The sequence below is a fragment of the Capsicum annuum genome, chromosome 4 (assembly GCF_002878395.1).
Source record: "Capsicum annuum cultivar UCD-10X-F1 chromosome 4, UCD10Xv1.1, whole genome shotgun sequence".
In the NCBI taxonomy this organism is placed as follows: domain Eukaryota; kingdom Viridiplantae; phylum Streptophyta; class Magnoliopsida; order Solanales; family Solanaceae; genus Capsicum; species Capsicum annuum.
The window spans coordinates 206601601-206623924 of NC_061114.1; the positions used below are offsets into that span (position 1 = coordinate 206601601).

Below are 22324 nucleotides of genomic sequence, written 5' to 3' on the forward strand. Positions count from 1 at the left end.
GAAGTGAGTCCTCATCATTCGAGGACATGATTATTTCCCTATTATATCATTAATTAGTTTATTAGTTAGAGTTAGCTGGGGACATGTCCCATCAACTTCTTATTCAGACAGTTCAGTCAGTTAGAGGCTTTCTAGACTATCATGTTTCAGCCTTTAGTATTTTTTTTAGTTTTGTTTTGGGTTTTCTATTACCCCACACAGATGTTATATTATTCAGATTATGTTTAGTATTGAACTTTATGGCCTTTCAGTGCATGTTTCTGCGTTATTATGTCATATTATGCAGTGTACAAGTACAAATATCAGTCATGGGTTAGCTTGTGGTCCTTCGGGGTCATGAGCACCGTGTAGCATTTCGGGTACCAGATTCGAGGCGTTACAAATGCTTTCAAGATGAAGGACCTAGGTGAACTAAGACACTTCTTAGGTATTGAGTTTGCCAGATCTCAACAAAGTATTGTCATGCATCAGAGAAAGTATGCTCTTAAACTCATATCTAAAACTGGACCTAGTGCTGCAAAACAAGCTCCTACACCTATGGACGCTACTACAAGGTTAACCACTAGTGAGTATGATCAGCATATCAAGAAAACTGATCAAGATTGTGATATGCTTGCTGACCAAGGTGCCTATCAAAGACTTATAGGCAAGCTGCTGTATCTAACAATAACTAAACCAGATATAGCATATAGTGTACAAACACTAAGCCAATTCCTACAGAAACCAAAACAGTCTCATATGAATGTAGCTCTTAGAATTGTTAAGTATATCAAGGGCAAACCAGGACAAGGTCTACTATTGTCTAGCAACAAAAGGGATGTACTCATAGCCCATTATGATGTAGATTGGGTTGCTTGTGCATTCTTTAGGAAATCTATCACAGGGTACACTATCAAGTTTGGTAAGCCACTCATCTCATAAAAGTCAAAGAAGCAGGCTACTGTGTCTAGAAGCTCAGCTGAATCTGAGTACAGAAGTCTAGCTTTCATAATAGCTGAACTTTCTTGGATTGTTAGCCTAGTATCATATATTGGAGTTCAGATTTAGTTACCAGTTATAGTCTTTAGTGACAGTAAAGCTGTAATTCAGATGTTAGCAAATCCTGTGTATCATGAGAGGACTAAACACATTGGAATAGATTGTCACTTTATCAGAGAAAATATTCAACAAGGCTTAATAAAGCCTGAATACATTTCAACACATGATCAACCAGCAGATGCTCTAACCAAAAGTCTAAACAGAATCCAGCATGAATACTTAATCTCCAAACTTGGACTTGCTAACATATTTACAGTACCAAGTTTGAGGGGGAGTGTTAAGGAGATAGGTTAATACAAATGTAATATCAGTTAGTTATAAAAGTTAGTTAGAAAGGTAGTTAATTATCTTCTAGAAGAATACTACTCTATATATACATAGGCTACATGTACTACTTAGATGAATGAAAATACAGATTGACAGTTTTCTTATTCTCTCATTTCACTCTAATCTTCTACTTCTACTTCTTCATCTTCATCATTTTCATACTTTACTGCTTCTTGATCACCACCTCAGCTGCTTCTTAATCACTAATTCATCAAAAACTCCAAAAGTGTCAACAGTCCAGATTGGCCAATCCTCTTTACCATGATGAATTTCAATGCTGAGAATGAGATTAGCTAGATGTGGATGAAGATTATTTCTAAGCTTGGTAGTATGCCAATTCCCATTTAGGAAATAGGAGTTGACATGACACTTTCTAGGAGCAAGGTGGTGAATTTGAATAGCTAAGGCTCCCTTTCCAATCCAGTTATCCCACCAAATGAAATATTATATGCACACTTGTGAGAATTTGGGGGAAGTGCACAAATATTTGCTTTTTTACAAGTTTATTAGTTTTGGGAACAATTCAGATGTAGTCCATTGAAGTTGAAGTCAGATGTGATTTCAATCATACATGATTGAAATGCATGTAAAAATTGTTTTAATTTTAGATACGCGTGTCTAAAATTTGTTTGTCCATTTTTTTCTTATCCAATTCTAACAATTCAACACCCAAATCTACTCCAAATAAGATCAAATTTGAAACAGAAATTTCATATATCATTAACTTCTATTGCCCGATGGCCCTCTTATGTTAAAATTCCTCTTTTATATTACAAAAGCAACTATAGCTATAAACTTTTGGGTATAATCAATTCAACTTCTTTGCTATCACACTTGGGCTGATCTTTAACATATCTACTCCAAAACCAGTACTTTTCCCACACTTGATGCATGGAATTTAACGCAACGCCTTTTGTCTCAGGCATGGACATCACAATAAAAATGGTCATTATAGTAATCCAACCAGCAAAAAAACAAGAAAGCCCCATACTTGAAGTGGCAAAGCATGGCCAAGAATGTTTGAGACAACACGAATGTGGTGGCAAAGTTGATGGGCACACTTCAGCTTTTCTCCATTATTCGAATGTTCATTGGAAATATTTAACTTGGAATGAGCCAATTTAGAAGACCCCAAGACCAACCAAAACCAGTAGCATAAGTGCACATCAGGGCAATTATAAAGACAACATATTGCTTGCTAAACATTATGGCAGCAAATTGCTTGCTAATGTGTTTGCTTCCATTTTTGCCTATCGAAGGTTGCTAGGTATGTCAGATATGAAAAGTGCACAAGTCCCAAAGGGTGTGTCACAAAAATGAAACAAAAATTATGGAAGATCTTGGTTCAGAACTCTTCAAAGAGATATAAAACGTAGGGCTGGCTCAAAATCCATTTTACTTTAGACTAACAAAATAAATATTGCGTAATAAAATGCAAGATGATTCTTTTTCAATCTGCCTAAGGTTTACTGGACAGAATTATCCTGCTACTAGGAGGTAGTAGGTACTTGAGGATATAGTTGAGGCATTTGCAAACTGACCCTGGCAACAACCTAAATTAAAGTAAAAATGAGAAGTGCACTTATGGTCATTGTTGCGGCTGGAACTATGGCTAAGCTGAGGGAAAGGTGTAGTAACACACCATACTTCCGGGCTAGAATTTGAACCGTTCTTTATGCGTGTATAGGTTTGAACCCAATTAAGTGTTTTGGATGTGAATTAAGTCATAGGAAACCTCTAGCATAACGACGAGTTTGTTGCTTCTAATAGAGAAGAAAAACTGAAAATAGAGATGAGTTAGAGGAGGAGACGCAGAGAAGTTTATTTTTTCTTTTCTAGTAAAACTCAATAGTTTATTGATCGTCAACTCCTCCTTAAATAGTCCTATTATAACTAAAAATAGATTAAACTTACTATAAAAGAAAACCTATTTTCTTTCAAAAATAACAACTAATCAGTCTCCCACCAAAAATAGGAATCTCAATTTAACTAGAAGTAGCACTACTAGAAAACTGTTTATTACCTGGGGATTTTACCTAGGGAATAATATCGTAAGAAATACATGCGGATTTACCTACGAAATTATTAAATTCGTCAATATTAAAATCTATTACCTGCAAACTATATATTTGCAACAAATTCCGCAGGTAAATTTGGCGCCATATTGCACCAAATTTCGTACTTGCGACATTACCTGGGGAAATATATCAGTGGGTATTTTATCTCTAGGTAAATACGCAGGTATATCGACAAATATATATATTTTTTAAATCCGTAGAAAAATTCCCAGGTAATTTATCCTACAGATTTACTTAGAGATATTTTGGTGGAAATTTATGTAATTAATTTTATTACCTGAGAAATTATTTGGGGATTTTGTACTGCGAATTTTTCTAAGGATTTATTCTTGGGGATTTACCTGCGAAATTATTACTTGCGACATTACCTGAGGAAATATATCGGTGGGTATTTTATCTCTAGGTAATTCTGAAGGTATATGAACATATATATATATATATATATATTTTAAATTCATAGAAAAATCCCCAGGTAATTTATCCTACGGATTTACTTAGAGATATTTTGGTGAAAATTTATGTAATGGATTTTATTACCTGGGAAATTATTTGGGAATTTTCTGCTGCGAATTTTGCTAGGGATTTATTCTTGGGGATTTACCTGCGAAATTATTACTAGCGACATTACCTGGGAAAATGTATCGGCGGGTATTTTATCTCTAGGTAAATCCACAGGTATATGAACAAATCTATATATTTTTTAAATTCATAGACAAATCCCCAGGTAACTTATCCTACGGATTTACTTAGAGATATTTTGGTGGAAATTTATGTAATGGATTTTATTAACTGAGAAATTATTTGGGAATTTTCCGCTGCTAATTTTACTGGGAATTTATTCTTGGGGATTTACCTGCAAAATTATTACTTGCGACATTACCTAGGAAAATGTATCGGTGAGTATTTTATCTCTAGGTAAATCCACAGGTATATGGACAAATATATATATATATTTTAAATCCATAGAAAAATTCCTAGGTAATTTATCCTACGGATTTATGTAGAGATATTTTAGTAGAAATTTATGTAATGAATTTTATTACCTGGAAAATTATTTGGGGATTTTGTTCTGCGATTTTTGCTAGGGATTTATTCTTGGAAATTTACCCGTGAAATTATTACTTGAAAAATTATTGGGGGATTGTGTTGCTACAAATTTAGCTGAAATTATTTCTTGGCGATTTACCTATGAAATTACTACTTGGGAAATTATTGGAGGATTGTGTTGCTACAAATTTAGCTGAAACTATTTCTTGGAGATTTACGTAGGATTTTTATGACTTGAAAATTTTAAATAGGATCCAAGAGTTATCAATATTGGGTTCTTAACATTATACCTTTATGTGGTCTTTCTATCTATCCTTTTTCTTTTGTAATCTTGTATCCGTTTTGTATCTTGTATTGTGAAACCGTTTTTGTTGTTGTTGTTGTTCTCATTGTTGTTTCATCTTGTGTTGTTAACTTAGTTTGTGATTGGCTGCAAAAGGTGTCAAACACCTAGTTATATTGTCCTTCTTGTATTTCATTCTTGAATCCGAGAATGGTCTTCAAAAGGGTCCTCGATTCTTTGAATTTTTGGAGTGTGTTTGGATTGTTTTGAGCCAATTCCGTGTGTTCCTTGATTTTCTTGTATCACATACCATGGTATGGATCATACAAACAGCCAAACAAATTAAAATTAAACACATTTTTAATTGGCATTTACCATATATTCTTGTCACGTCCCAAAATAACCCCTAGGCGTGACTGGCTCCCGACAACACCACTTGCCAGGAGAACTAATTTTCTATACATTCACAATATTTACAAACACTGAGATGAAAACATGTACAACTCCACATATATGAAATAATCATTAACACAGGGTAATTATCCAACAAGATACCGCATAGCGATTTATGAAAATGATAACAATTTAGATAACAAATCTCTAACCCGAGTCCCACACTAAGTTCATGGAGCATCTAAACAGAGTTACATGAGTTCAACTATTGGGCATGCAAATCCAACGAAAGGAAATATAAGCTAAAAATAACTAAAGATGAATGACAACCTTCACGAACAATGCGAAGGCTCACCTCAGCGATAGAATCCACACGTAAAGACAGTCAGTCACGATCCTCTCTCTCCACAACCGTATCTGTAGGTATGAAAGTAAGGAGTGAGCTATATAAATATAACTCAGTAAGATCCTCGACCCGCTACTTTAATACCCCTGAAACAAGTGTTAGAAAATACCAAATACATAAATAATATGTACATAATATCTCTCTTAAAGTAATGTCATTAAGATCCAAAGGAAGTTCAAAAATTCCACCCTATATCTCAACTCAATCCACACTCACGACTTGTTATAAGTGGCAGTGAAGGTGATCAGCCTAGCACCTCACTAAGTCTGCGGCAGCTTATATAATACCCCAAAAGTCTACTACAGCAGCATGTACAAGTCCCTAACATATTACGGCAGCATAAGTAATGCCCATAACATATTACAGCAGCTATATATGCCCCTAGAGACTATAATGGCAGCGAAGAAAATATATTCAACACCCCAATCTCACCTCACATTTCACCTCTAAATAATTCTCAATACACTCCCCAAAATACATATCCACAACTAGTGAAAGGACACAAATTCTACCAAGTTCTTGCTTGTCCCAACACATGGACTAGGCAGAAAAATATAATTTTTATAAAGCAGATTTGAAAAGCAAGCATCAAAGCTTAAAGTCTCACTTACCTTGCTAATGAAAAATTTATCAACTTTTCAATGTGTAGAACATCAACCAAACAACGACCAATGGGATCAATCTAAACAAAATTTTAAATAAGAATATCAATTACGCTATTTTGGGGTTAAGTCTTAATATTCCAAACTTTTAAACTTAGAGTTAAACCTTAATATCTCACTGATATATTAAATTAACAATAATAATATCCCAATACAATTGTCCAAACATGAAACCAACGATAAGAAAAAGAAAATTTCCAAAACAATGTTTCAATTTTTGCTTACTGCCAGTTGCTCCCAAAATTGAATATTGTTGTTGTTGTTTTCTTTTCTTTTCATGCTAATGAAACCAACACTGCAATTTGATTATTTCTAAGTCATTACCAAGTCAACTTACTGACTCAATCAAACAAGAAGAAGCATTATTGGCTCTCTCTTATAGTGTTCAACACATACAGGCAACAGTATATTACAGCAAAAATATCTCAATTTAGCCCATGCTTTATAACCGTACGTACAATATAATAACAGAGAACTGTGATATAACCTGCTTTTTCCTTCTTATTTATTTTCCCCTCTAAGAAATCAATATCAACCAATATCTAACTTTAATCAAGTAGCAAACAACTAACCACCAAGAAGAAAATCAAATATACATTAGTGTTGTTTTGCTTTCATTGTTTTCAGAATTCTATGCCAAAGAACTATAAATAAATTTCATACCTTATCGATGAAAGATGCCTGCTAATGTAGCTTAGATATTCTCTGCTGATTTTTTTTCCTGTTTTGTACGCTGCTTTGCTTGCTGTTATCTTCCAAGAATAATTGTTCTATTTATGCTGATCTTTAATGTGAAACTGAAAAAAGCTTTTGGCCCCTTTTTAATTCCTTAATTACTATTATTAATTAGTTATAATTTTCAATTAACCCTTCATTAAAAGGAAATAATAAATTGGCTATTACAACTCTACTGAGACTTCAAGATATCAAGCAAATAACATGCCCTTTCTTCTCTTGAAGAAATAAATTTAAGATGCATCGAACATAATCAAGAATTTCATATCATTAAACAATCAGTCAAGCATTACTAAAAACAGTCATAAACAAAATAGTTATCTACAATAAAAAAATTTAATTTACTTTTTTTTTTGTTCGAAGTGCTACTTATCTTGTCTTGCTCTCCCTTTTATGACCTTAGATAGGAAGACATGAAGGTGGAGAATTAGTGTGGAAGGTTAGTGGTTAGCCGAATATAGTTGCCCGTTAAGTGGAAGAGGCAATAGCTAGCACCATCTCCTCTTTTCCTTGTTAGCAGTAATATTTTGCAATATTGTATACCTTAAAATCCAAGATTTTCAAAAATAATTATGATAAATCAAAAATCCAAATCATAAACTGACTTGATATTTTGGAACACATTGAATTACACTATAATAGCTAATTGTAACATATGAATGTGACTCGATAGTTGAAGTATAAAAAGTACTACATAGAGAGAATTTGAGAATATAAAATTCTAAGGAAATATCCATCAAACTTACCCAGAAAATGATGAATTGGGTTCTCTATAATTTGGAGTAGAACAAGTCTATTTTACTCTAAGATCCAGCAGAAAAAACCAAAGAAAATTAAGTGTGGGTGACAAATAAGTTTTAAAATTAAAATGAGAAAATACCCAATTACCCCCCTAAACTATACCTAAAAAGGCATGACACACCCTAATTTAAAGGGGGTTCTATTACCCCCTGAACTAATTAAAAGTATAATTTTACACCCTTAGTACCACGTGTCACATACGTGGCACACACCTGTGCCTACGTGGACACTTCAGTGTGTTGTGCCACGTATGTGCCATGTAGGCACTGAGGGTGTCAAAATTATACTTTTAATTAGTTCAGGGGTAATAGGATCCCCTTTAAGTTGAGCTGTGTCATAGCCTTTCTGGGTATAGTTCAGGGGGTAATTGGGTATTATCTCAATTAAAATTGGTGACAACTTTGACCAACTCAAGTCAAATTCTTTTTAATTAGTGATTAAACTAAATTGGGGTGTAAAATGTAATTTTTTAAACTCTTTAAACTTTTCAAAAGTCCTCCAACTCCAAATTTTAAATATTAGAATTTCCCTCCTTTTCTTATCTTTCAATCTTTTTTTTTCTCTCTCTCCAAATTTTTTCTCCCCATCTTCTTCTTCTTATTTTTTTTCTCTCTCTAGATTTTCTCTTCTTCCATCTTCTCTTCTTCATTTTTTCTATTTTTTTCATTCTTCTTCCTTTTTTAATCTTCATGGACTATTTTTTTAAAAAAAAAATTAAGAAGTTTGAAAAGAATTTTTTTTTATTTTTTTTAAAAATGAATGAAGAAATAATTCAGCAACTACAAGAGTTGCTTCAACAACTACCATATTTGCTGCAACAGTTACGGTAATTGTTGCAACAACTTTTATTAGTTATTATGTTACTGCAATTATCAAAGTTGTTGCAGCAACTTCGATACTTACTTAATTTCTGAAAAGATGTGGTTGGAGGAGGAGCCCACGAAAAAGTGATATTTATATAAAAAGGGAGGTGGTGGTGCTGGTAGTGACGCTAAATAAGAAGATGACATTTGTTGCGGTGTTGATAGCGATGGTGGTGGAGGATAAAGGAGAAAAATAGGCAATAGTTATGTAGCAGGAGAAAATAATGGTGAATCTGGAAGAGGTGGCAATGGTAGTGATAGTGATAGTGGAGGAAGAGGAGGTGGCGGTGGCGGCAACAACAAAAAGGGTGTGGAGGAGGAGTGGTGGTGATGGTGTAAGGATCTTTGTATAAATATGGTATAAGAATCTTTGTTTAAATAATAGAAATTGAGAGTTTTAAAATTAGTGTCATTAATACTAATCTTAAAATTGTCACCTCTACTTAATATTTAAGACTTGCATCACTCTTTTTTAGTTTTGAAACTTTTTTGTCACCTTTAATTAATTTTACCACAAAACCAAGTTCCCGATGAATACTCATATGAATTTTCTTTGAGAGAAAAAAAGACACCAAGAATAGAACCTGAGTATAAAGAATGACAATTCACAAGAGTATAAAGGAATTTCGAAAAAGGAAAGGAAAGGAAAGAAACAATGAATAAAGAAAAGAAGATTGCAACCTGATGCAATACAAACCTGAAGTTGCAATACAAAGATTCTAGAAAGTATTCGTAGAAAACACTAATTGTGGAGGGGGCACTGCGACGTTGGAAGATATTATGGAGAATTAAAAGACAAAATTTCCCTCGGTCGTTCCATTAGTGATGTTTCTATATAGTAGAAAAGTCGGAAATTATTAATTAATTCTCCTACTATATAGTTTAGGAGTTTCATATATTTTAGAAAGTCTAGTTAATATAATAAAATATAATTAAATAATAAATTAAAAATATAGTGAAAAGACAGTTTTGTCTAAAGAAAAGAGTCTATTAATGAAGGACAAAAAGTTCAAATCATTTTGGGTCTTCACACTTTTAATATATTATAGATTTATTGACTACCTTTACTTGTAACCAATGAATTCATTTTTATTATTACACAATAATAGCTCATCTCTTCATCTTCTCAATATTTCTCTCTCTAGAATTTCTCAAAGCTTCTGTTGTCAAGATGGTATCAGACCCAGGGATTTCGTAGATTTTGGGACTTTTTCATTGTTCAATCATGTTCTCTCAATAAGTGTGGTGGTTGGTGATCTCATCTGCTCACTGAAATATTTATTTTTTGGACTGTCCTCATTGAATTTTTGTCTGATACAACCTTCTTTCCTCAGACAGTTACCCAAGTTCATCCTTTTTTGTCTATTTTACTTTGAACAAGCTGTCATATGCCTTGTCCTCTAGGGGTTATGTTCCCTCTCTAAATGATTATTCTCTCTTTGTTAGAGGTTATGGCAATTCTTTGCCCATTTTACCTATGTATGTTGATGACATCATTCTAACTAGGACTGATTTCTCTAAAATTATTGCACTTAAGTTCTTTCTCCATGACCAGTACAAGATAAAGGACTTAGGGGTTTTGAACTATTTCATTGGGATTGAGGTTTTATACTCAGATACTGGTGTGTTGCTTCATCAAAAAAGATTTCTCCACGACCTTTTCTTTGAATTTCACTATTCCAAGGTCACTTTTGTCACATGCCCTCTTGATATTTCTGCTAAACTCTAGGTTGGTGTTGGTGCCCCCCTTTCTAATGTTGATAGTTACTAGTCTTCGGTTGGGAAACTTAAATTTCTCACCATACATGGCTTGATATTAGCTTTGCTGTTGAAAAGCTTAGTTAGTATATGCAGCATCCTTGTGTTCCTCATATGACAGCTGCATTTCATCTACTGCGCTATTTGAAAGGTACATCTTGGTATTTTTTTCAACAATAGGCCTGAACTATCTCTTACTGCCTATTATGACAGTGTTTGGGCATCTTGTGTTGATTCTTGGAGGTATGTTACTAGGTATTGTGTATTATTTGGTAGAAGTGTCACGACCCAAACTAGGGCCTGGCCATGATGGACATCCCGAACCATGAAGGCATGGACGTCCTACTCTATCTGGTAGTCATGCACAACATTCATATAATAAAAGAAAATACGGAATTATGATCTAATACGGAAACATAGTCATACTCTGGATTAAGTTTAACAATAAGGAATGAAATCCAAAAATCACTAACAACATCTCGAACAGTCTGCGAAATCTCTACTACATGAAAATCTAACAACTATCTGAAAAATGGGATAAGGCCCCCATTAGACCAAAACTGTAATAGATGACATAATCTAAAAGGACAGGCCTTCTGGAATAGAGAAGGCTCACCATTGCACAATCTGATCTGCTGTCTAAATTATCTACTGCTTATCTGGACCTCTAGACTGAGCCTCAGAACCTGAGAGGTAAGGGAGAGGGGTCAATCCAGATGTACTGGTACACAGAGCAAATCCAAAATAATCATTTATATTCAACATATATGAGAGCAATTTAAAGCAGTTCATAAATATATCATAAAGTAAAAAATCACATGGGCATTTTAAAAGACTCTGTGAAAACATCTGAAATCTGTGACACTCTTTGTGTTACTTCTACGCTAGGTGGTGTACAGTACAATCTATAATTTCACGGGCTATATGAGATCTGTCATTAACTCAGCAGCCAAGCCCCTAACCCAAGTGTGCCGCAAGGGTCGGTGTCTCTGAATCTACTACGCCACACGGCCGTTGCCAGCGTACAATAATAATCTACCTGTATCGACAAATACGATTTCAGGCTAAGAGTTACTTGAAATCGTGCCTTCTTCGGTTAACCACCTAATCCTCTTTATGCCTATTTTTAGTTCTTTAAGCATGCATGCTTTGAAAACATACTCTGAAATCTTTAACTCTGTCGTGGCATATATACATATATGGTATCATCATACCATTGACTTGCAAGTCATATTCTCTGAGCCATTTATAGTAATTTATATCTCTATTTTCAAATTATGAAATTCAGGACCACCATAACAATAATTTGTTCAAGGAACTCATGCTTTAAAATTCATGTAAAACTATGCAAGCAATTCTCTTTATCAACAATTTAACAAACAATGGTGGTCATGTCCAAAGTCTTTATATCATGCAATTCTTCTCTTTCACACAAAACATAGTTATCTCAAAACACCCTCTCAATAATTCTAAATCAATGTTTCAAATACTATGACATTGAGAAAACATCTTTCAAATCGCAGACATGGTTTTCAACTCTTTTCCAATAAAACCAAAATCTTTAATTTATCATAAGAGAAGGAGTCCATAATTTATTCTCTCAAATAATCTTAAACCTCAAATTTTATACATATACGTATACATGTAAATAAACTTTGGGGGAAAGTCCTAAGGGTCAAATCAACAATGCATTTAAACATTCATAATGCATAATAAAATAATGTATTTTAAAACCCCTTTCTAAAATTATACTTGAAAATCTTTAAATTATGTTCTAGTGTTTCCAAGCCCATGTAGGTTTTAGGATAAACCCCACGTACCTTAAATTATAAGATATGAAAGATGGAACCCAGATCTTGATAGTTGAAACCCGGATCTTGATTTTTTTCTTGGAGATATTGAACTTAAGGCTTGATTTTCTTGAATTTCTTGTTCTTGGAGAAAACCCTAATTTGATCTTATTTTGAAAGTGAAGAGGAAGTTTTTGATATTGTAAAATTGATAATGATTGATTAATAACACTTAAGGGGTGATTTAATTTGTGTGAAAGGTTTTTGGAGTGAGGGAAAGACCAAAATACCCCTACGAAATCACTTCCCAGTTGCTGAAATTCTCGGCTGACGACCAAGGCTGGCAAGCCATTAGATTTATGACAAGCTGTCAGCTTTTGTCGTCACCTGAGAGCTGAAATTGATGGGTTTCTACCTAAGGCTGGCGACATATTCTGACAAGTCGTCAAATTTGTTACAAGCCGTCAGAATTGTCGTCACTCAGTTACCAGGCAGATATGTTGGAGTAAAATAGGCATAACGTTTTTCTCCGATATCAGATTTTTGTAAAATTGGTGGAGTTAGAAAGAGGACTCAAATACCTTTCATATGATATATATTAGGCCACCCAGTTCATCATATACAAGGAGTTATGGCCGATTGAAGTTGACCCAAGTTTTGACGCTCACTAAAACTCGAACAATATGAAAGCTTTCAACTAGTCCTTGAGTTAAGGAACCTAATTGATTAAAACACTATATGTACATAGAATTTATGTCTTTTGGAACATCTACACGAAGAAATGACGGTTTTCACTCTAGCTCGAAATGCGGGGTGTTACATTATCTCCCCTTTGGGATCATTCGTCCCCGAATGATGGGTAGGAACGCTGAAGCTTAAAGGTATGGAATAACGCAGACATGATGTGTCTTCTAAGAAAGGATATAACTGATTTGAAATATTTAAACTTCTATCATGAAACTGAATTCTGAGTTGACTTGACTTTACTTGCTTCAAGGAGCTGATTCATGATGAGAGTTTAGGATTTCCTTAGAGTGTTCATGATCTAATCATACATATTGAATTGAGGAGTGATAACTTATGCAAGTATGAATCATGAGAAAACTAGACTTAGATAGGATCAGGGTATAACACTATCTAAGCTAAAATACTTGGGAAAATTTGGGATTATGCGCTGAACTCTTATGAACTGAGTCATGACTAAATAGCTGAATCTTAAACATGATGCTCGGACTGAACTGGATTCATAATTTACATGGATGGAATAGATTATCTCTTAACACTCTTTCTAAAGAAGTTCCAGTAGCATTAGGGAGCAACGGATTTGGGCACAAATTACACCAGGCATCCAACTACAGAATTACAACATTGACATTACTCTATAGCACGGAATATAGACATGTAACTCATAAACTAGGATAGAATTACCAAACCTTAGGCAATGCAACTTTTTACTTTCAAGGTTATCCACACTTCTAAAATACTCTCTTAACTATACTTTCCCCTTAAACACTATGCTCATTGATTCCACTTATTTTTCTTACATGGCTGCTGATATTTCCATCTACTAATGTCTAAACTGAACTAAATCCCCTCACCATCTTCAAGCCTAACTCAAAATCACAAGACGCACCACATAATAATGTAGTACTAGTTTGAATCATGAATTCAGTACACCCTGCATTTCATAATTCCTTATCTTATGCATAATTCTTATTGCCACTCCAGCAATCACCGTCAACTTCGCATTAGGCATTCACAAACACTCAAAGCATCCATTCGTATGTATACAAACATGACATTCAAGTCTATCTTCATACCCACATATGCATTTCTAAACAAACACTCATAAAGAATCTTTCTCAAATTCTCTAATACTTCTATCCATAACAACTTCCCAACACTATTCAGATGATACACATAAAATATTCTTAACTAACCAAGCCATACACGAAACTTCACCTCAAAATTCTTTCAACTTATGGACTTACATAAAACAAGCACACAATAATTTTTCCCAAATATAACACATAAATATTCAACTAACCTTGACATGTATCAAAGTCTTGGCCTCAATCTTACTCCATAATTACTACCTTAACTCAAATAAGCACACAACTATCTTTCATCAACAAGAAATGTTTACTCTTTTCCATCTAGATAACTATTCATCATCATTATCCCGACCAAAGGGAAAAAGGTCACTAAAAAATTGGAATACCAGAATCCGTAACATAAGGGGAGTACTAAGCATAACTTGAAACCCAACCGAGGCATGAGAAATAAATCACTCACGGTATGGACTCATTAAAGAGATCTAATCTGAGGGCGTACCTGATATAAATCTGAATTTTCACTAATCGTTAAGTGTATCACATGTGCACAAGAGTCATGAATTGTATGACTTGAATTTTTTTGGAATCCATAACTTATGAAAAGTGATTCTGACTGCTGAACAAACGGGGAACTCATCATACTAGGAACTAGGAGAGTACATGATTCTTTATCATATGCATGAATATGGACTATGATCATGAAGCTGAAACATAAAGCATGAGTATGTAACGGAATAACTGAAGTAAACTGCTGAAATAAGAATAGACTGAGCATCGTTCTTTCTCACGGCCAATTCCACAACTTACTGGCACATCTATTAGCGTATGAAAACTTGACTTGGTTACTCGTTCAATCATCTCCCCCTTGGATTTAAGCCATTAATCTAAGTCTGTGAATCACTATATACACTCTGGTATAAACTGAAATCACTTTACTCTAGAGTCGGGGATATAATAATACACATAAAACTAAACTTTACCCTGTAAGGCGGTATCTTCATGTATAATAACCAATGCTAATACCTCCTTCTAAGATTCAACCCTTAGGTTTCTATAGCCCCAAAAATCATCATATAACAGCTTAAACATTCACCAACTTAGATTTTTCTAACACTAAACATGGATATCTCCAAACCTTTGGTGGACCATACCACTTCTGTCATAGTCTACCAGCATCATGCCTGCAAGCTTATATTTCTAAACCATGAGAATCAAGATTATGCAAAAAAAGGCTCAACTTCATTAATCATAACTCCATAACTTAGCTATCAAGAGCATCACATATTATTTAACTAGTCTTTCTCTGCCTAGCAACTCAGTACTACTAACCATACAACATGCAATGATCCTTGAAAATAATCCAGCCCCATAGCACCTTGGGCATACTACTACATCATACTTACAACATCAAGACTTGATTACGAATCAAATAAACTTAAGCTCGTGTATACACTATTTAAGCCTACTAGATCACTTTCACCTAACTAACACCCACCATAACAATCATTATATCCACCTTGATCACCATCTACTATTCTAACTTAGTGTCTAGTTCTAGCTATGATGAACCACAACTTCATACAATTTCCTTACATGCCAAACATCTGAAAACATTAATCCGCCAAAACTTCATAACAGTAAGGATCAACTATAATCCTATGATCTATCTTATTTAAAATCCATTAACGCATCCTCATTCTACACATCATTACTATCTACCGTTTTATACAACTAAACTTAGTTCATAGCTCTATAAGTCCCAACTAAACTCCCTCTTGCAACCTCAGGGGCATCTGAATTAACAACAGTTATCCACCAGGTACCTTCCACAATAACCAATAATTTTCTTGCACGACAAACACCGTCAACAACTCTTTTAATACTTCAAATAAACAATAATTCACCTTAACTAATAACTCCTTCTCTACCTTACCTTCTACTAAACTAACACACAGGGATGTATCACTTCATTACCAACTCAATCTCATGCAAAAAGATTCGTCCATACATTTATTAAATAAATTTCCCTTACCATTTTTTCTTTCCATTATGCCACTAAATCCCCAGTCCCAACCAACACAGAAACAACAAGATGAACAACAAGTTGCTAGTAAATCGAAATAGGCCCCACACGGCTTCACTAGACTTTGATTTTATTTTTTGAACAAGAAAATGAGATGAATGACAAGTCAACTATGCTAGTGAATCGAAAGAGCCCCACATGGCTTCACTAGACTTTTGGTTTCAATAACACAATGATAACAAGATTACAAGAGATAGAAACTAGACACATAATATTTAATGATCTAAGAATACACATCTTACCCTGTATAAATAAAAATCTGAGTCAAACACTCCCCCCACAGACTACCATACAATCCACATATGCTACTAGTTACCATATTAGTTGTAACACCCCAATTTTCTGAATCAAAATGCTACATGGGGCTCATAATCTCGAAGGACCATAAGCTAACCCATGATTGGTATTTGTACCTGTATACTGCATAATATATCATAAAATGTGGAAACATGAAGCGGAAATTATCTGAGTTCTGTTCTACTTAAAGTAACTAAATCTAAGATCAGTCCTATCTAGCAAGTGATCATGAGTATACTGATAATAAGGATGATTTGACTTAGTCTAAGATTAGTCTTATCTAGCGGGTGATCTTTAAATCTAATGATTCTGATATTGATTAATCATAGTTGAGATCAGTCCTAGCTAATGGGTGATCTTGAAGTCTATTTATAATGATAAGAATTGATTGTATCTAACAGTACTAAATCTGTACTACTAAACTGAGTTAACTGTATGTGATAATCCTAAATCTACAACTGAAACTGTGGGATGTGTTCAGCTAACCGACATGCCCCAAACTAAGTTGACTGGGGTCCAATCTTTGCCCTGACTGGAAGGGTATCAGTACCACGCCACCAGTAAAGACATCTGATATGGAGTTAGTCCAAATCTAATGGGTGACTCTTGGGATTAGTCCTATACTTATAAATGTGCTAACGAGTGACCCCTGAGTATGTCAATTCTATCTAACGGGTGACATCTTGTACCTACACTGGATACGTAGTTCTGGAACTTAGGGATTACTTCTAAGGATCTCAATCCTAATCTAGCAAATGAGTCCCCATCCCTAGGCTCACTCAGTACTGAATCCTACTTCCATCTGAAAGACACTAAACTGAATAACTAGGCTGAACTAAATAACTTAACACAACAGATTTGCTGAACTCATACTGATTAACTGAACCAAAAATAGTAGTATTATTTAGCGAAGCTAAAATTGAATTTACTGGATTCAGATGATGGATAAAATATAATAAGTTCTGAGGACTGATTAAGAGTACTGAAGTTACTGAGATATACTATGATTACTGAGGTAACTGAGCACTGAGATTACTGAGAACAATGAACTACTGAGATTACTGAGTTTTCCTGAGTTACATGACTAATTGATTTCTATAGATCATAGCTTGGCTGAGAGTATCATGAAAACATGACATGGCTCTAGGCACACAGCTATATTTTTCAGGTACAAGTACCCTTAGTACTCGATGGAAGGAAACTGATATGCATGACTGACTTGATCATAAGAGTAGAATCCATAATCCACAATATCATAAATAAGGGATTTCATACTATGCATGGTTCTCAACAATCTATTTCATGGAAGGGAATTTCATACAACATGTATATACTTGCATAGCTTTAAATATCATGATCATTACATATCACAACCACAATCCATAATATCATAACTTGGGGAATTTCATGAAGTACATGGGTATTCTACATCTTGTACATGAGTGGGTTTTGCAAGTAAGCATACCATAATTCCATAAGACTAGTTCATAAGTAATCCAACAGTGTTCACAAGACAGATTATCAACATAGATGACATTGAATCATAGAGGCCTATCATGAATTCTTCACTTAGTCACAATTTAGCTATAATACATGATTTCTAGTCTCTTAGCTATTTTATCAAACACCTTACATGCACAACTTAGGCATAGGTATAAATCATACAATTACTCATCATAAATAATCAAACTTACCTGTTTTCAACTCATATGATGTCATAGATTCATAATAACACATAAAGATTCTATATTGGTACCATTCAACACATAAACATGATCAATAATCCATTCATAACATGAAAACCATAATATATAGTTTTAGAAAAAAAGGGTTCTTGAACTTCATGAACGAAAGGAGTCTATGAATGAACACACGTATACCTTAGAAAGGAAACCTTGAAGATTTGCTGGAGAGTTCTTAGATTGAGAAACTTAATTCTTGATTATCTTGGAAAAAGGCTTGAATCTTGAATTTGAGAGATGAGTTTGATGGAAAAGTGTAAGAGAGGGTTTTTGAGACGCTTAACTAACGAAAAATGGGAAAAATTATGTCTCTTTAGGGTTATAAGTCATAAAAGGTGAAGAAAAAGACCAAAATACCCTTATAAAATAATTTCCCAGTTTCTGAAAATCATAGCTGACGACCTTCGTGATAGGGCATCATAAATGTGATAAGCTATCACGAATGTCGTCACTTAAGGGCTGGTTTCTGCCTAAGGCTGACGACATTCATGATAGGGCGTCACAAATATAATAAGCTATCACGAATGTCATCACTTAGGATCTGGTTTCTGCCTAAGGATGAGGACCTTCGTGATAGGGCATCACAAATGTGATAAGCTATTACGAATGTCGTCACACTATTTCCAGCCAGACATACTGGAGTAAAATAGGAATAACTCTTTGCTCTAATATCGGATTTAGGTGAAATTAGTATCGTTGGAAAGCTAATTAAAAGAGATTTAATTTTATATATATTAAACCACCCAGTTAGTCATATACAACAAGTTATAGTTGATTGAAGTTGACCCAAGTTTTGACGCTCACTAAAACTTGAACAATAGAAAAACTTTCGACTTGTACTTAAGTTAGGGGACCTCTATGATCTAAATTGATGCTCAAATAGATTCTCACACTACATAGTTGATTAACACACTAAATTTATATAGGATTTGAGGCTTTTGAAACATCCACGCATAGGAATGATGGATTTTCATTCTAGTCCAAAATGTGGGGTATTACAATATCTCCCCCTTAGAAACATTCGTCCTTGAATGATACTGGCTGAGATGAGAGAAAAGACAACTTACAAGAATATATAGCATGAATAACTGATCATGATTTCATGACTGACATGACTGAAAACTGAGCATATCATATTGTACATGCATATTTGATGCATGGGTAGATAATTTATGAATGTAGGACTGAGTGTTCCGATAAACTGAGTTTCTCAAACTGAGAATGTATAGATGATGGTTAACTGATAAGTTTAATCCATGCATATCTGATGTATGATTATATGACTGACATGATATGTGAATGCATGACTAAAAGTACTGGTAAGCTGACCACGCATATCTGATGCGTGAATACATGACTGAACTGACTCATGAACATGCGACTGAACATAAAATGGTAAAGGCACTAAGATTGAACTGAAACATGAGAACGTGACTGATTCTGCTACGTGACATATGGACTGAACATCATGAACTGAACTGAACCTCTGAATACTTGACTTACAGCTAAGGTCTAACTTAAAGGTCAACTTATGAGTACCCTCTATTCTAGATTGAATTCATTATGCAAGGAGAAATTGAAGGATCTAAGGCAGATGAGCGTGAAGAGAAAGTGGGGTATCTCCCCCTTGGGATACTATGTCCATCTAAAAACGCTTATCTTACGGAGATACTTGGTGATGCACAGGGAATCTACGAACTAGATTATAACTAAACTTTGGGATTTTGAAACTAATGCATGAGATAGACTGAACTTGCAACTACTAGGAAGTTCTACCTTTAAATTGTTATATTCTCTGAGATTTTGGATAGCATGAATAGATGCAAGGATGAGAAAATAAGCTATACAAATCTGACTGCTCACTAGCACGACATGAATACTGAAAGACGGAAAATTGTTCCTTTAACATCTCATAGCCTCCTGGACATATGTGTGGTGCACAACACACGCATGTACAAGACTCTACTAGATGCAGCTTTCAGACTTCCTAGGACTCTATTGAACCTTAGGCTCTGATATCAAGTTTGTAACACCCTAATTTTCTGAACCGTAATGCTACACGGTGCTCATGACCCCGAAGGACCACAAGCTAACCCATGACTAATATCTGTACCTTTATACTGCATAATATATCATAAAATATGAAAACATGAACATGAAAGGCCATAAGTTCCGAACTGAATAAACGTCTGATAACAAAATGTCTAAAAAAGTTATAACAATACCAAAACAAGTCATAAATACTGAAAATAATGAGATTTGAATATCTAATCTGACATCTAGTCCGTAAGCCTCTAACTAAACTGAATAACTAGTTGAAGGAACATGTCTCCAACTAACTCCATCTAACAACTAAATAGTAAATATAGCAATAATCAAATAGTCCAAGAATGAGAAGGACTCACTGCAAACTCTGAACACTAGAATGCTACTACTGATCTAGAGCTCATGCCTCTGAACCTATGGTGTAACATAAGAGAAAGCACCATAGTGCAAATGCGTCAGTACGTCTAAATGTACTAAGTATACGAGTAAGGTAGGCTAAATGCAAAGGGTTATATGCATGAACAATGTTGACTAATATGAACGTGAGAATACATACATGCATACATAACTGTAACTGAACTCGTGGAGATACTGACTACTGAGTCTGAATACTGATAACATGAGTGTACTGATACTGAGATACTAAATAGATGAATGACTATTTTTGACAATTCAAATTATGAAGAACTAGTCTAGTTGACTGTGTCTGACAGTCCTAAAGCTGAGTGTTGATATCATGAATTCTGATAATTGATATGACTAATACATGAGTTTAGAAAACTGATATAACTGATATAACTGTGATGGTCAGCCTAACCGATGTAACTGATACTGAGCGACTGTATCTGACAGTCTAAGTTCTGATGGAACTATCTGATTTTTGTTCTACTTGGAGTAACTAAATATGAGATCAGTCCTATTTAACGGGTGATCACGAGTATACTGATAAAAAGGATGATTTGACTTAGTTTGAGATCAGTCTTATCTAGCGGGTGATCTTTAAATATAATGATTCTGATACTGATTAATCATAGTTAAGATTAGTCCTAGCTAATGGGTGATCTTGAAGTCTATTTACAATGATAAGAATTGACTATACTAACAGTACTGAATCTTTACTACTGAACTGAGTTAACTGTATCTGACAATCCTAAATCTGTAACTAAAACTGTGGGATGTGTTCATCTAACTGACATGCCCCAAACTAAGATGACTGGGGTCCAATCTCTGCCCTGAATGGAAGGGTGTCAGTACCTTACTACCAGTAAAGACATCTGCTGTGGAGTGAGTCCTAATCTAGCGGGTGACTCCTAGGATCAGTTCTATACATAAAAAGGTGCTAAAGGGTGACCCCTGAGTATGTAAGTCCTATATAACAGGTGACTTCTCATACCTACGCTGGCTACGTAGTTCTACAACTTAAGGATTGCTTCTAAGGATCTCAGTCCTAATCTAGCGGGTGAGTCCCCATCCCTAGGCTCACTCAGTGCTGAATCCTACTCCTATGTGAAAGACACTAAGCTGAATAACTGGGCTAAACTAAATAACTTAACTAAACTGATTTGCTGAACTCATACTGGTTAATTGAACCTAAAATAGTGGTATTATTTAGCGGAGCTAAAACTGAGTTTACTAGATTCTGATGACGGACGGAATATAATGAGTTCTGAGGACTGATTAAGAGTACTGAAGTTACTGAGATTTACTATGATTACTGAGGTTACTGAGCACTGAGATTACTGAGAATACTGAACTACTGAGATTACTGAGTTTTCCTGAGTTACATGATTGACTGATTTCTATAGATCATGGCTTAACTGAGAGTATCGTGAAAACATGACGTGGCTCTTGGTACACAGCTATATTTTTTGGGTACAAGTACCCCTAGGACTCGATGGAAGGAAACTGACACACATAACTGACTTGATCATAAGAGTAGTGTCCATAATCCACAATATCATAAATAAGGGATTTCATACTAAGTATGGTTCTCAGTAATCTATTTCATGGAAGGGAATTTCATACAACATGTATATACTTGCATAGCTTTCAATATCATGCTCATTACATATTACAACCACAATCCATAATATCATAACTTGGGGAATGTCATGAAGTACATGGGTATTCTACATCTTGT

At 34.6% G+C, this 22324-nt stretch overlaps 1 protein-coding gene across 1 annotated transcript; it reads left to right on the forward strand.

Annotated features, from left to right (window-relative positions):
* Positions 1–393: 393 nt before the first annotated feature.
* LOC124898057 (uncharacterized mitochondrial protein AtMg00810-like) lies at positions 394–8677 on the forward strand. Its single transcript, XM_047411678.1, has 2 exons — positions 394–901; positions 8547–8677. The coding sequence occupies exons 1-2, from the start codon at positions 394–396 to the stop codon at positions 8675–8677; spliced, it is 639 nt and encodes a 212-aa protein (XP_047267634.1).
* Positions 8678–22324: the final 13647 nt, after the last annotated feature.

What these genes read in the sequence shown, in the direction of transcription:
- LOC124898057 (XM_047411678.1), top strand. Translation starts at nt 394, where the DNA reads ATGAAGGACCTAGGTGAACTAAGACACTTCTTAGGTATTGAGTTTGCC. An exon ending in AGGGTACACTATCAAGTTTG is followed by an intron (nt 902 to 8,546) that starts GTAAGCCACTCA and finishes GAAATAATTCAG; the next exon opens with CAACTACAAGAGTTGCTTCA.